This window comes from Symsagittifera roscoffensis, chromosome 4 (assembly GCF_963678635.1).
Source record: "Symsagittifera roscoffensis chromosome 4, txSymRosc1.1, whole genome shotgun sequence".
Lineage (NCBI taxonomy): Eukaryota > Metazoa > Xenacoelomorpha > Acoela > Convolutidae > Symsagittifera > Symsagittifera roscoffensis.
Genome location: NC_087065.1, coordinates 42,369,318 through 42,384,376, shown reverse-complemented (window position 1 = coordinate 42,384,376; position 15,059 = coordinate 42,369,318). Strand labels below are relative to the sequence as shown.

Here is a 15,059-nt window from a genome sequence, read left to right as displayed (position 1 = left end):
ATTTATTAGCCGATAAAAAGACGAAAAAAAAAGAAAAAAGTGAAATTTTAAAAAATCGAGCTGGTGAAATTACAAACGATGTGAGAAGCAAACTTCGATTTGGCCATTTTTTTGAAACGCTAAAAACAACTGCAGTCTAAATTGTTAACAGCTAAAATATTATTAGATGTGGGAACTCAGCCGACAAAACATGAGCAGACAAATAAAAGCCGAAACGTTTTTGAACCGGAATATTTACCTTTTAAAAAAACTGGTCCTGGTCAGATTCAAACCCCAGGACCTTTGCGGTCCCAGGCGTATTCGTTGCCACCAAACTAAGTGTGCAAAAGACACTAAAAATTTGAATTCATTATGATTCACGGTACATAAGGAGTAAAATGAGTCCTGTGGACAAGGATGTTTACGGAAAAAAAGTTTAGTACCTGATTGTAATACCCTTGCTTATCGCAAGTGTAAAAAACGCCATATCTCGCAAACTACAAAGATTTTAGAAGAGAGTTTTGAAGGCAACCCTTGCAATCCCTTAGAGTGCCCCAGGAGAACTCAACTACAGGGTTGAGAATTTCAAACTTTGTGAATTCTTTCAAATTTAAATATCTAGAAATTTTTGAACAATCTCGCAAATCGTCATATCTTGTAAATAATGTAAATAAAAGGAATTGATTATTCATTATTGGAGTCTAAAATTGCAACACCCAGGGAATCCCTGACAGCATTCCACTATTGGGTTGCTAATTTCAAACTAGGTGAAACACTGAATTCAAACAAGACAACCAAAATAATTTTAACCATTGCATACGATATAGCGATATAGCTTAAACGTAAAAAAACTCTTTTGTTAAACATTCAAAAATAATACGTTGAAAAAGCTTAAACCTGGAGAGATAGTGAAGGCCGTATTTCAATATATAATCGACTTAGAAGCAATTTTCGCGCCACAACTAAGCCAGCACCCGAGGGTAAACGCCCGTTCAGGCGAATAAAAATGTCCTAAACTCTAATTTCTAGCGATTAAAGCTGAAAAAATTCAACTAAGTCAGAGTTGCTTAATTTCAAAATACCCAACAGGCAGTTGGAAAGACTCAACAAACGCAAGGAAACAGAAAAAATACAGAATTGATTTTTTGTTGATAAAAACATCAATTTTCGATTTTCAAAACTAAAAAAAGATGGCCTTAAAATTCTTTGAATTGTAAAAAAAAATTATTATGGGCTCTTTTTTTGATAAATTTAAACCAAATTGAGAAAAGAGAACTATATGGTAAAGTTTTTATTCCGCTGGGAAATCTGAAAATTAAATTCCATTATCGAAACTAGAAATCGATCACGTTTTTCGTGACCTTTACTTTTTTGCTGTTCGATAAAGGAGGTTGCCTAGCTTTTAAAAAATGAGACTGTTCTAAGACTGTTCCTATAAAATCACGACCTATAAAAGAGTGGACTCTCAAAAATTACAAATGAATAACCGAAAACAATTAACACCGTAAAAAATTAACAGCACGAAAGTAATTGGTGAGATTGCAACTAAGCCAACAAAATATAAGCAGACAAACGATAGGCCGACAACTTTTTTGAAACCAAAAATTTTCAATATGAAAAAACAGATACTGATCGGGTTCGAAACTAGTCCTTTAAACATCGCATTAGTCGTTACCTCAGGGGCAAAACCGCAGGAGAATCTATGAAAATTGAATTTATTATCAATCAAGCTATCAAATGATTTTGTTAAACTAGTAGTTAACCTTAAAAGTTCCAATTTGTTTGCTTTCAGATCCAGACTATTTTATCATAAGCGTAAAAATTTCAGCCTATCAATTAAAAAACTTTTACTAAAATTCGAACAGAGCTTTCATAAGACAGGGACTAACAAGACGAAAAACAATTTCCAAAAAAACTTGAGGAAAAAATAAACATGTTTCATGCTTTTTTTTCTAGTTTTTTTAAGAGAGTCGAAGAGTTTAATTCAAGATTTTCAAATTAGATTGCCGAACACGGCAAAAATTAGCGAGATCCTTCGTTCGGTATTCGAAACGGATTTTGTCGAACAAATCAGGGACGATAGCTCGCGGCAAAATGTGAAATATCAATTAGCCAGATTGGTATTTCATAATAAATATTTTTCGTTTGCTATTCTTATAAGCTATCACACACAAAAACGAATTCGAATCACACAAAAAATCTTTGTTTATCCGTCTTAAAAAAGTTAATTAAAAAAAAACTTTTTAAGATAAAACTTAAAATAGTTAATTAAAAAAAAACTTTTTGCTAGATGCTGAGATATTTCAAAAGTTTTTTCAGATATTTAGTGCCGCGACGACTTGATGAGCCCATGGCTTCACCGTGCCGGTGATTCTTTTACCCATTTTTAGCCACCTTGTACACTGATTGTAACCAACAGTTCATTTCATCTTTTAGACTTAGAATCAATTCAACATTATAAAGGTAATCAAAACTTTAATTTTATCATTTTTCAAATTACCACTTCCTGAACAAGAACTAATAGTACTGAGCTAATTAATCGTAACCGCCTTTATTACAACACGACAGAAACCTTGAGCAACACGAACATCACGACAGAAACCTTGCCTTCAAAAAAAACTATTACTTGCTTTTGTTTCCACAAATCAATTGCTGAAAAACAATGGACTGATTTTAAAAAAATAATAAGATGCTGAGATATTTCAAAAGTTTTTTCAGATATTTAGTGCCGCGACGACTTGATGAGCCCATGGCTTCACCGTGCCGGTGATTCTTTTACCCATTTTTAGCCACCTTGTACACTGATTGTAACCAACAGTTCATTTCATCTTTTAGACTTAGAATCAATTCAACATTATAAAGGTAATCAAAACTTTAGTTTTATCATTTTTCAAATGACCACTTCCTGAACAAGAACTAATAGTACTGAGCTAATTAATCGTAACCGCCTTTATTACAACACGACAGAAACCTTGAGCAACACGAAACACGAACATCACGACAGAAACCTTGCCTTAAAAAAAAACTATTACTTGCTTTTGTTTCCACAAATCAATTGCTGAAAAACAATGGACTGATTTTAAAAAAATAATAACTGAATCCAGGAAATAGAATAGGAACTGTAGCACTATTGTAACAAAAATGATATGAACTAAAAAGGACCGTTGACAACGCTATTAGAACACTTTTAATAAAAACAAACGAATCATATATGCCAAGGTAAACACATTTCCTGCTTCATGATAGAAAAAAACCAACAAATACAGAAAAATAAACACAGCAAATTGGCCAGAACAAAACTAGCGCAGCAAAAATCTAATTAAAGAAAAAACAGCACCGAAAACGGAAAAACAAAATTCTTAACTTGCACTCTTTAGTTTTTTATTTAAGTTAACAATTAGCAGAAACTTCTGGGAAATATCTGAGAAACTATTAGGCGAAGGATATTGAACTAGGTAAATACTACATATTTCAATTTTGATGAGTACGGAAAAAACTCATTCGAAGAGAAATATTCAAGTTTAATCACGGCGATTTTGCATGATTTATTAATAGCAAAACCTAATGCTGAGCTAGAGCACTCTGAAAAACTTTGAATTCACATTTCGTTTGACTTCCTTTTCAAGACAGCAAATCAGCAGGCCTTATTTTATCGACCACTTCTCACCAGTACATCAATATCCTCTATAGCTAACGTGTGAGTAAAAACTCGTTTATTTGACCGTTTTAAGACACTAACCACTGTCAAAGCATTGAGAAACAGATTTATCGACAATATAAGTGCTAATAAACCAGATCTCTACATGAAGCCCTATATGACCCCTAAAAAATTCAAACTGCAGTTGTCTTTATGAATTCAGAGATACACTAGTGGATGAAGTTAAGCGCAAGTGCAGGTTTCTTCTGTCTAAAATGGCTGTGTTCAATGCACATTTTGGACATTTCCCTCGAAATTCAAAAAATATATATTGACCAGAGCAAATAATGAGAGCTAAAATCTATGAAAGTATCAATATTTGCTTTCAATGACTTGCCTATGTAAACCGGGTATAATGCCAGTTTTCCATTTCTGCACTAGAATTTTTACTTCGCGTGAATAAGTAACAAACGTCTTAGTTTAGTAAAGTTTCCACACTGATTGTTTCCATGTTCTCGCTGAGAATGAATCATGTCGCATGAACAAACTTTTTACTCCGCTTATTCAAGAAAGATTTCAGTACTACGATGCTAACTTATTGCGGATGAAGATGTCTGGCATTTTCAAACCCGGATTAATTTGGTAAGTCATTGAAACCAAATATTGATAGTTTCATAGATGGTAGCTATGATCATTTCTGCATCTCTTGATGAATATATACATCTTTTGAAATTCGAAGGAAATTTTGTCCAATACGTGCCTTGAAAACAGAAATTTTCAGAGTAAAATCCTGAATTTGCGCTTAGTTTTGTTCACAAGTGTAGCAAGTGAAATCAAGCTTTTCAAAAACCACTAATGTTCACAACACAGATCTGTGGACAGCCAAACTTAAACCCCTTGGTATTTTCATTACAAGGCACAATTCAAGACCAATGAATAACAGAAATCAGAATTATTTTAATGACTACACTAGTGGACAAAATTAGGCGCGAATTCAGGTTTTTAATCACTAAAATGCCTGGTTTCCAATGTCCTCTTTCGACACCATTTACTTCGAAATTCAGAAAAATTTTCATATAGAGCAGAGCAAATGATCAGAGCTACCCTCTATGAAATTATCAAAATATGGTTTCAAAGACTCACCAATGTAATTTTTTATTTTTTACACTAGTGGGCATAATTAGGCGTGAATTCAAGTTTTTACTCTGTAAAATGCCTCTTTTTAATGTCCATTTTGGACAAAATTTCTTTCGCAATTCATAAATTTTTTACATAGACCAAGAGAAAACGATCAGAGGTACCATCTGTGAAACTATCAATGTTTGGTTTCAGAGATTTACCAATGTAACCCGGGTCTGAAAATTCCAGATTTCCTCATCTGCACTAAGTTTTTCAATCAAAAGTGAGAAACAGTCAAGTTTAGTAAACTTTTCACACTTAATATTTCAATTTTCTCACTGAGCATGTACAACTTGTTTACTCTGCTCATTCGAGAAAGAGTTCACTAAGATGAAAAACTTGAGGAAACTTCAGCAGATGAGGAAATCTGGCAGTTTCAGACCCGGGTTACATTCGTAAATCTCTGAAACCAAACATTGATAGTTTCATAGATGGTACCTCTGATCGTTTTCTCTTGGTCTATGTAGAAAAATTTTTGAATTGCGAAAGAAATTTTGTCCAAAATGTACATTAAAAAGAGGCATTTTACAGAGTAAAAACTTGAATTCGCGCCTAATTATGCCCACTAGTGTAAAAAAAAGCCCCAATTTTAATTTAACGAAGTCCCTTTAGTTCACTAAAAAGGTAGCTAAAACCAACTATTCAATTGAAAAAAATGGGTAACTAAAACTCGCATTTTAACGAAAACATTTAAGAAGATTTGTTGCAGTAAGAGAACACAAACATCCTCAATGAATTTTCTGTTAACAAATATCGCGGGTCTGGTAGAGCAACGGCCTTCAACAGTGCAAAAGGTGACTTTTTGGCACTGTTAACAAAAAAAACAATATTGTTGGCAGTGTTGCACTTCAGTACTTTTGTACAGCCTCGACAAAACATCCGAGTATTTTGAGAAGAATTTTCAACGTCAGATTTTTCATGTTGTGATTTTTTTGCCAACAAACAGGCATTTTTGTAGCAATATAAGTTCGAAACTCAGTTGCATTAAGCGTATCCGACTCAAAGTTTTAAATTACTTGAACAGAGGCGAAGCGGAGCCTAGCACCACTTGCAATACAACAAAAAACAATAGAAGTACAAAAACAAAACATTGAAAAAACTAGGTCTAGTAAAAAAATTTCGTATGTCTCGATAAAAATTCAATCTAGGCAAACAAGTCCAGCAAAACATTTGAATTTCAAATTAGCAACGTAACAAAAATGACGAAGCGTAAACAAAGCCGACAATTTTTGAGCAGACACTAGTTGAGCCAAAAAATTGATTTTGTAAAAAATTTTCAAGTGCCCTAGAAACACAATGAACAAAATTTGCAAATATAATGAACATAGCCAACTGCCAGTTGGAAAAGAGAAATGAACGCAAAAAAAAAACAAGAAAAAACTGACTTCTTTTTTTGAAGAAAATCTCATTTTTCGCTTTAGTGAAAAAAACATAGCCTTAAACCGCTTTGAATTTCTAGAAAAATTTATAATTGACAACTTTTTCATGCAATTAACCAATTTGAGAAAACTGGATCAACAAGTTAAGATCTAACTTCGCTGGGAAATCTTATAATTAAATTCCACGTTCGAAACTAGATGTCGATCACGTTTTTTGCGATCTTTACACTTTTGCTGTTCAATAGTGGAGTTTGCCTTCCCTTTAACAACGAAAATGCACTGATCTTAAAAAAAATCACAGGTCGAACCTCGAAATACCGAAATTAAACTTGAACAAATTTGAAGACTTTTTCCTAAAATCAATATTGACCGAGTACAAAAAAGCAGATGCATGAAATTTGTCTACTTTTTTCTAATTGGTCAATACTGAAACTAATGACTTGTTTTTTTCGCTTTCTTTGAGATTTTAGCGATTTCTTTGAGAATTTGAATACTCAATTCTAATTGCCTGCTTTTAACTGAAAACAAGTTCCAACATCCGGTCCGTCCATCATGAGGAAAATGGCTTTTTTTAGTTTATTAACAATTACCCAGAAACTCATCAGTGCTTTGGGAGAGCTCGGAACATCAATTCAGTCAGCCTTACAGAAGGTCAAAAAAATCCGCCTCGCCTCCCCCTCGTGAAAATCCTAGATCCGCCCCAGCTGAAACTACCAAATTAAAAGACAGGACACTTTTAGGAAGGGTAAGACTTTCAAAAAATTGTATAAGAGAATATATTTTTGATTGATAGCCAAAAAAGGTCATTTTTACTTTATAAAATTCAAAAGCTTTGCTTTATAACAAATTTCAAACCTTTTGCACAAACTTTTAGAGATTTCACCTTTTATGAAATTTGTTGGGCTGTTTAAGAGGCTTCTTTTGATAGAATTTCCTCATCAATTAGTTTGATATTTTCAGCGTAATTCTGGATTAATTAAAAAAGTCAAAATGACCCACTTTGGGGTAAAATTCTAAGCAACTTTTGTTCTCTTGACTTTTTGTCTAATCCTAACTATATTTGAGATAAACGCGTTTAATTTTCTAATGTTGTTCGTTCCTCAGACGTAACAAAAGGAGAGATCTTTGTTTGGGATAGACATCACTCCCAATGCTCAAACATAGTAAGCACATCGAGCAATTTGGTGTTTAACTTCAGAAATAACTTAATGGTATCAGTATCATCTATTGTATATCGGAAGCATTGGCAGATTTAACAGATTCAACAAAACCGCACTAAGTCTAGGTTCATTTTCTTTCCTAGTTTAACTGACAATTCAAAGACAAACAATTCGCTCAGCTTCCAAACAATCGACTGTTAGGTTGCTTCCCGAATTCGAGAGGGATTCAAACTTTTCGATTTCCTTCTTTATACCATTTGCGTCACGAGTTTCTCCCCTTAGTGCCATAATCAATGAGGCGAATGAAATAAACGAATTTGCTTCAAAACTTATCTGTAATCATAATAAGACATTTTGAACTTAAACCCTAAATCTCATAAATCGAAACTGTATCGAAATAGGTAACTGTATTAAGATGCTATTCGGATAATCTGTTCTAGTGGCACAATTCACTCAAACTTTACACCGAAAACCATCTCGGATCTTCATTAAGTTTTAAAGGCAGTGATCGGAGATACACAAAAATGGACAATTCTGAAACACATGTAGCTATTGAAGAGAGATCTTTAGCTCACTATCTTACAACAAAGACATATTACGAAGCTAAAACTGGTACAAAAAACATCCCGACAATTCAAACTGATTCTTTGAAACCATCCAATATCATTGGATCTCGAATCAACGAAAACGGAAAAGACCTAATCATTTTCTCCTATCCACTATGTGGCCGGAAAAACTATAGAAAACGGCATGAAACACTTCTTACATTTTACGAAGTTTCGGAAGCTCAAAATACCAAAAGCATCATTTCGAATATCATCGGTTTTCAAATGCGCAAAGTTCTGATTGTGCTTAACCCTTATGGCGGTGCAAAGAAGGCTTTACAATACCTTGATAATGTGGTCAAGCCGATGTTCAGCGAAGCCGAAATCAGCTTTGATGTCTTACATACTAGATATACAAGCCACGCAATTGAGATCGGTCGAGATTTTGATAAAACGAAATATACCGATCTATGCTGTTTGTCGGGAGATGGTACTATGCATGAGATAATCAATGGTATTAGTCAGCAAAGTGATGGTACTAAAATTGAAGATATATGCATTGGGATTCTCAACGGCGGAACTGCCAATTGCCTCGTTGCCGCGCTTTTAGAGCGTCGCGGAGAGCGCGGATGCAGCTTCAAAAAAGTAATTTGGAACGCAACTTTCGCTTTCATCAGAGGTGCTCCTAAATTGGTTGACCTTCTGCGGGTTAATTATTTGGACAAAAACCTGTATTTATGTCAATCACTATCTTGGGGCCTTATTTGTGACGTCGAGTTTGAGAGTGAGTGGCTTCGCACGTTTGGAAGCTCTCGCTATTCTGTTTATGCTATCAAACATATTATTTTGAACAAGGGTCATAAAGGAAGCATTCACTACATTCCTGAAGATATCAGCAATACATCAGAAGCCTTTCAGAAATATTTGGAGAGAAGTCCGAAGGAACAAGCATACCATCAAAAAGGTAATTAAACTTATTCGCATATAAGTATTTTAAAAAATTTATCATGAAGTGGATTATGTGCATTATTCGAATGGTCGAAAATATTGATGTCAACACATTTGTACGACATGTTTTTAGAGTCCTCAGAGTGGAAAAAATTCCCTGGAAACAAATTCTCATTCGTGGCCTTGATGGTCAACGGCTTCTGGTCTTTAGACAATGTCGCTAACCCTTTCTCGCATTTGGACGACGGAAACGCCTACCTGATGCTGGTCCCTAAACCAGTTACCAGGTTAACTCTTCTAAGATTCTTTCTTCAACTCGAAAGTGGAAAGCATGTGTACTTCTCTCAGATCGAGTACGTCTGTGTGAAGAGAGTCAAGTTTCAATTCCAAAACGAACGAGCGTGTAACTTGGACGGAGAAATGTCAACAAGTGCTATTATGGAGGGAGAAATCAAACCGCAAGCAGTCAAAATGATATATTAAAATTCTTAGACGTAAAAAAGCTATACGGCCAACAAATTGTGTTTAACAAAAACCAAAACTCTATCCAGCTGATATAAAGCCTTCACTATACCTTTATATTTCCTTGCCTTGAAATAAATTTTGTGTCTTCTTTTCTCATAATCATTGCAGCAAAATTTGGAGCTTGCGGTTTCTTATGTTTTTTAAAATTAACCTGTATTTTAGTGATTTAGAGATCTACTGATCTCAAATGATACTTTGAGAATTCATAAAGCGATACCACCAGGATGCGAATCAGAATCAATCGTGTAAATATTAGCGTTTTATATTTCAACTGAAGTGGGTCGAAAACATACCAAACACGAGTTCGACTAAAAATCCCTGTTCGAGCAAGCTCTATAGTCGCGCTCAAAGTCGAAACAAAATTGAGTCGGTCAAACAATAAAACACAAAATAAGTTCGAGCCGGTTGATACATGTAACTTGAGCAACAAACGAAAAACCGACAATTAATTATTACCAGCAAACAATTTCAATTTCATACATACTGAAAAAACAAGGTCCGGCCGGGACTCTAACCCTAGATCTAAATTTGCACAGGCAACCAATCTACCTCTAGGCTAAGTGGGAGCGATCCTGGAAGTTGTTAAGGTTATTTAATACAGCAAGAAAGAAAAGGCAGCAAGATTTGTAAGAAAATTTATTTTACGGTTAAAAAAGTCTACTTCCCGGTAAATTTAAAATTAGTAATTAGTTTCTATCGAAGATTGAACTGACTTTCACATGAAGCGCTTGTATTGGAAAGCCCTGTACATAGCAAACAGACAGTGGAAAAAGAGTCAAGGAACGCAAGTAAACAGAAAAAACACTGACTTACTTTTGAAAAAACGTCATCTTTTGTATATCTTTCGAAGTAGATAATATATTCTTTCACTAGGTTAACAAATCTTCCCACTCACATAATGTTTTTCTTCTTGAATCTTTTTGAAATTCAAAAACAATTTAAGACCAGCATTTTTTTTAGAAAGCTAACCCAATTTGAGAAAACTGGCTCATTGAGTAAAGTTTTAATTCCGCTGGGAAATCTGATAATTAAATTCCATGTTCAAAATTAGAAGTTGATCCCGTCACAGAGTGGAAAAAATTCCCTGGAAACAAATTCTCATTCGTGGCCTTGATGGTCAACGGCTTGATGGTCAACGGCCTTGATGGTCAAAAAAAATCAAAAGGCAAACCGCGAAAAAGTAAATTTGAGCCTGAACAAATTTTAGGACTTTTTCCTGGAAAAAAAACCAAAAACAAATCATCGCGAACTATATAATAGTCTGAATTACTTTCACCGAATTAGACAAACTGGCAAGGTCTCGGATTCGAATGCTTGATCCTTCGCGACATTACCCGCTCCTTGACCACCACACTACTCGACCCATATTTTCACGAAAATTACATTCATTAAAAAGAAACCTATCAAATGATTCAAACCACAAAACACAAAATAAGTTCGAGCCCTTTGATACATGTAACTTAACCCATAATCGAATTTAAGTCGAACACAAATACAAACATAAAACTCAAATCCGAAATCCAAAGTCGAATCTAGTTCAAAAAATAAAGTCAAACAGAATAAATATAGTTTTGCTACGAATTAAGTTTTTAGTCTGGTTTTTTGTTTTGAACCCTCAACATACGCAACACACCGTTTGAAAAGTATTAGTTAACTCAAGCAAATCGTAAAAACTACTGATTGAAGTGGTTTCGACATTTTTCTGAAGAAACGCACTCCTAATTACTTAAAATTAGTAGAACCTCACTTGAACAAGTCCTTTTGAATTTCTATTTAGGACAAATGGCTTTGATGAGATACAGGTCTAGACAGAGGCGAAGCGTAGCTCCGCACCATTGGCAATGCATAGCAAAAAAATCAAAGTTGAAAATTTTTTAAAGAAAACAAGGCCAAAAGAAGGTTGGAAAAGTATAAAAGAACAAGGAAACCAAAAAAAAAAAAAGAGAAAAACTTGAACATTTTTCAACATTCGAATTAAAAAATATACACTTTCTTAAAATTCATGATTGAAAAATTTTGATAAAATTAACCCAATTCAAGGAAAGTAGATTATTGGGTATATTTACTTTTATTTCGCTGGAAAATCTAAAAAAAATAACCACTTTCGAAACTAGAAGCCATTCACAATTTTCGCTTTCGTAATTGGAGATCCCATTTTACCTAATTTTGCAAGAATTTGAACTCAACTTGTGCATTCATTAATCCATTTAAATGTATAAATGGATTCCTGTAGTTATTAGCACATTTTAGCAATTGTTCATGAAAAAAAATCATCAAGACCTATTTAAGAAGAAAATAACGTCGTTTTTTTACTGTTAAACAACATCAACCGCAATTTTCATAAGTTTGTCTCGAGTGAAGTTCAAATTGAGGAAACTCTACCGAGCAACACAATTTGCACTGTTTAACTTATAGTTAACAAAACTTATCAAGCAGCAACTAAGCAGACACATCCAATTAGCTCAAAAAAAATTTTGAGCTAATTAAAATTTATAGATTTCAATACTTACATCCACCTTACCCAGAAGCACAGGCGCATTTAAAAAATTCTAACTTCGAGGTACCATCACATTATGAGGCTAAACCGCTATAACATAAGCCGAAACCTTCTAAGGAGATAGAAAAAAAAGGAAATCATTCTTGGCAAAATTAATATATTACAGGAATAAACAAAATAATTTCAAAAACCGCTCAAATAAATAGAAAAAATATCCAGACTTTTTTTTAAAAAAAATCTATGTAACACACGGAATCCAGTAAACATTTTCGACCCAAGCATGGGCGATACCATAACATTAAAAGGACAGAAATCGACAATGGTTTTGAAATTATAAGCCCTTTAAACCTAACGAGCGAATTTTTGTAGGCAAACGTGTTTACGGGAAAAAAAGTACCCACTTAATAGCTTTGCCAATAATAACATTAATAATTTTCACCTCCTTTTTGCCCTGAGTGTTTCTTCATTTTTTGATAAGAACTAGTGAGGCCGAGAATTGGTGAAAAGCTTTGCATTCAGCATTGAAAATGTTACTGGACTAATTCGAGACCTAGGCAATATAAAACAAGGATAGCTGGTTACTGTGCAAGTAGCACAATCTTCCGACCAGTCCTTAAAACACTACAAGAAAAAAGTTCAGTCATAGTAAAATAAACAAACAGGACAATTGTTTTTGAAGAAAAATGAATTAGAAAAATCAAAAAAAATCATTCAAATATTTTTGTTCTTTTTTTTGCAGAATTTTTTTGATTTTTTGAAAATTTTGATTACCCAAATGACATTAAGAATCTCCAAAAACTCCAGAAAAATTAAAATTAAGCAAAAATAGGCTATTGTAAACGGCCTAAATTAAGCATTAATAAGCGAGCTTGCTTGCTTTACTCGCACGAATTTAGACGAAAAATGAAAATTTCAAACCCGTTTTTCTCGATACTGAGATTTTTTCGACATTTTTACTGTAGTTTGAATCACGACCGAAAGGGGTTTCATATGATATATCACTCAACTCTTTCCGATAATTAGTTGTGGTAGCTGATTATGCGTGGAAAACAAAAAAAAAGATAAAAAACTAAAACACGCGAATACGAAGTTCCTCTCCATTTTCAACGGTCGGAACAATTATTTTTCCACCACCGACGAAAATTAACGTATCGAATGAAAATTCAGTAATTAAGTCAAAAATTTTCAACATAAACAACTGGCTTCAACTTATGCAGTCTCGCTATAGTCTCTTTCGATATTTTCTAGTTTTAGCAGCGTTTTATATATGAAAAACGCCAAAGCGGTCAAAAGTAAATTAAGCTAAAAAAACCAAATCAATCGATTGCAGCGAATGCGACAACAGCGTCAGTCGGCATTTCCTGAATTATGCAACTAAAGCTATAATTCTATCGATGGTCACTTCTGAGGAGTTAAGGCACGGGCCATGAGGGCGCCAATGGCTTTGTTCATATCACCATTATTTCGTATTAATTCTTTGATTGCATCCGATTTATTGAAACCAAGCTCGACAATTTTGCCGAGATCTGCTTCTGAATATGTTTTACTGGAATTAGAATTTTGGCTTTTCCCCTTGGACGATGATGCTTCTATTGCGGATTGCTCCAGTGCGTTTTTAAGATCTGAATCATCGGCAGAAGTGGAGCCATTGGCTCCGTTCGCACTCAACTTGGCGTAATCAGGCAATTCTCCTTCTGATAAAAATGGAGTGGCAATATTTAATGCGCCGAATTTCAATTTATTGTCCTTCAAATCAATACAGCATTGATGACGCCTTAACATATCTAATCCCAGCAGAACATCCATAGTTTGGTCCTCAAGAATGCTAAAGGATGTAGGCAAATATGTTCCAGCAATTTCAATTTGCACCATATGGGCTCTGCCCAAAATTTTTTGAACTCCAACTCCCTTTGCAACTCCAGCCCAACGAGTGTCCAAAAGCTTCATAACATTGCATCGCTCAGCGCATGCTTTGCTCATTATTGTCATTTGTGCACCAGAATCAACGAATGCTTTGGTAGGAACTCCGTTCACTTTGCAGTCAATATATAGCATATGTACTGTTCCAAAGCTTTCTGGAGAAAACTCCATGGCGGTTTCCATGTTCTCATTGATGTTCGCCATCCTTATTTCTTCGTAAAGCATCTTTTGGGCTTCTGGGTCTAACGGGTTTGACAGAAGACGCAATTTGTTTTGCTCTCGTTCTTGCATTACCTTTCTCTGTTTCAGCAAGGCTTCTTTGAACAATGAAGGGTTGTTTATGTTTTTGGCTAGGTCAGGATTGCGCTCTCTGAGAATGGACAATTGGTGAGGGTCCGAAAGGAAAACTTGGCGTATTGTCTCCGGGTCTTCATTGTTCCTCGCTCTTTTTGATCCAGGGGCCGGCTCATTTGACGCACCCTGGTTTCCTCGGTTTTGCGCCTGAGAAGCCATCGATGCCAATGCAGACATCAGGTCTGCTTGTGCTCCAGCTTCCACAGTTTGAAAGCCAATGATATCGTTGTCTTTGATTTTGTAGGAAGCCAGAGTTGCTTTGTTGTCGCCCAGAGGTGCATTGTTGTGAAAAAACACTACATTGTCAGCTGGAATAGAAGACTCTGCACTAAAGACTGCTTTGAAATCCTCCAATGCCATCTGATCATCTATTTCCAACATAAATACATCATCCCCGGTCAACGAAGTTAGTGTTAAATGCATAGTTAATCTAAAATACAGTTCGTAAACCTCAGTGGTTTTAACTTCTTATTACAATATCGCTTTTTATAAACATGACGCAAGTATTCACGGTGCTAACCAAGAAAATGAAACTCATAACAGCCGAATCTAATCATAAATTTACGTAATCTTAACTAGCGTGTAACGCTCCTCCGGTGCTTCGAACTTGTAAGAACACTATAGAAAACCGAATAAACTGGAATTAAGATCTGCATCTTATGAGTGTACTCTGCCAGCACCCGATTAAAGGGTTGGTTATTACAGATTTGGTTTAAAAAAATTTATTCAAGTTTTTGTTAATTCAAACGTTGAAAAACCATAAAAATTTTAAATCTTAGTTCACTTTAAAATGACATAAAAAAACGTAACATCTCGAAACTTTGAAAATTAAGCAAGCGCAATTAGACGCAAGTTTTGCAATTCCTGAGAGTACTCTCACAGTACTCAGCTACAGCGTTGGGAATTTCAAATTTCGTGAAATGTCAAATTTAAGTT

At 34.7% G+C, this 15,059-nt stretch overlaps 2 protein-coding genes across 2 annotated transcripts; one reads left to right on the top strand and one right to left on the bottom strand.

Moving 5' to 3' along the window:
* The first annotated feature begins 3,276 nt into the window (after positions 1 to 3,276).
* Positions 3,277 to 9,440, top strand: LOC134843563 (sphingosine kinase 1-like). The gene is made up of 3 exons (XM_063859686.1): positions 3,277 to 3,676; positions 7,775 to 8,843; positions 8,961 to 9,440. The coding sequence occupies exons 2-3, from the start codon at positions 7,859 to 7,861 to the stop codon at positions 9,308 to 9,310; spliced, it is 1,335 nt and encodes a 444-aa protein (XP_063715756.1). The 5' UTR covers positions 3,277 to 3,676; positions 7,775 to 7,858; the 3' UTR covers positions 9,311 to 9,440.
* Positions 9,441 to 13,064: 3,624 nt separating this feature from the next.
* Positions 13,065 to 14,550, bottom strand: LOC134844124 (protein DDI1 homolog 2-like). Its single transcript, XM_063860632.1, has one exon. The coding sequence runs from the start codon at positions 14,544 to 14,546 to the stop codon at positions 13,248 to 13,250; it is 1,299 nt and encodes a 432-aa protein (XP_063716702.1). The 5' UTR covers positions 14,547 to 14,550; the 3' UTR covers positions 13,065 to 13,247.
* Positions 14,551 to 15,059: the final 509 nt, after the last annotated feature.

What these genes read in the sequence shown, in the direction of transcription:
- LOC134843563 (XM_063859686.1), top strand. Translation starts at nt 7,859, where the DNA reads ATGGACAATTCTGAAACACATGTAGCTATTGAAGAGAGATCTTTAGCT. An exon ending in ACAAGCATACCATCAAAAAG is followed by an intron (nt 8,844 to 8,960) that starts GTAATTAAACTT and finishes ACATGTTTTTAG; the next exon opens with AGTCCTCAGAGTGGAAAAAA.
- LOC134844124 (XM_063860632.1), bottom strand. Translation starts at nt 14,546, where the DNA reads ATGCATTTAACACTAACTTCGTTGACCGGGGATGATGTATTTATGTTG.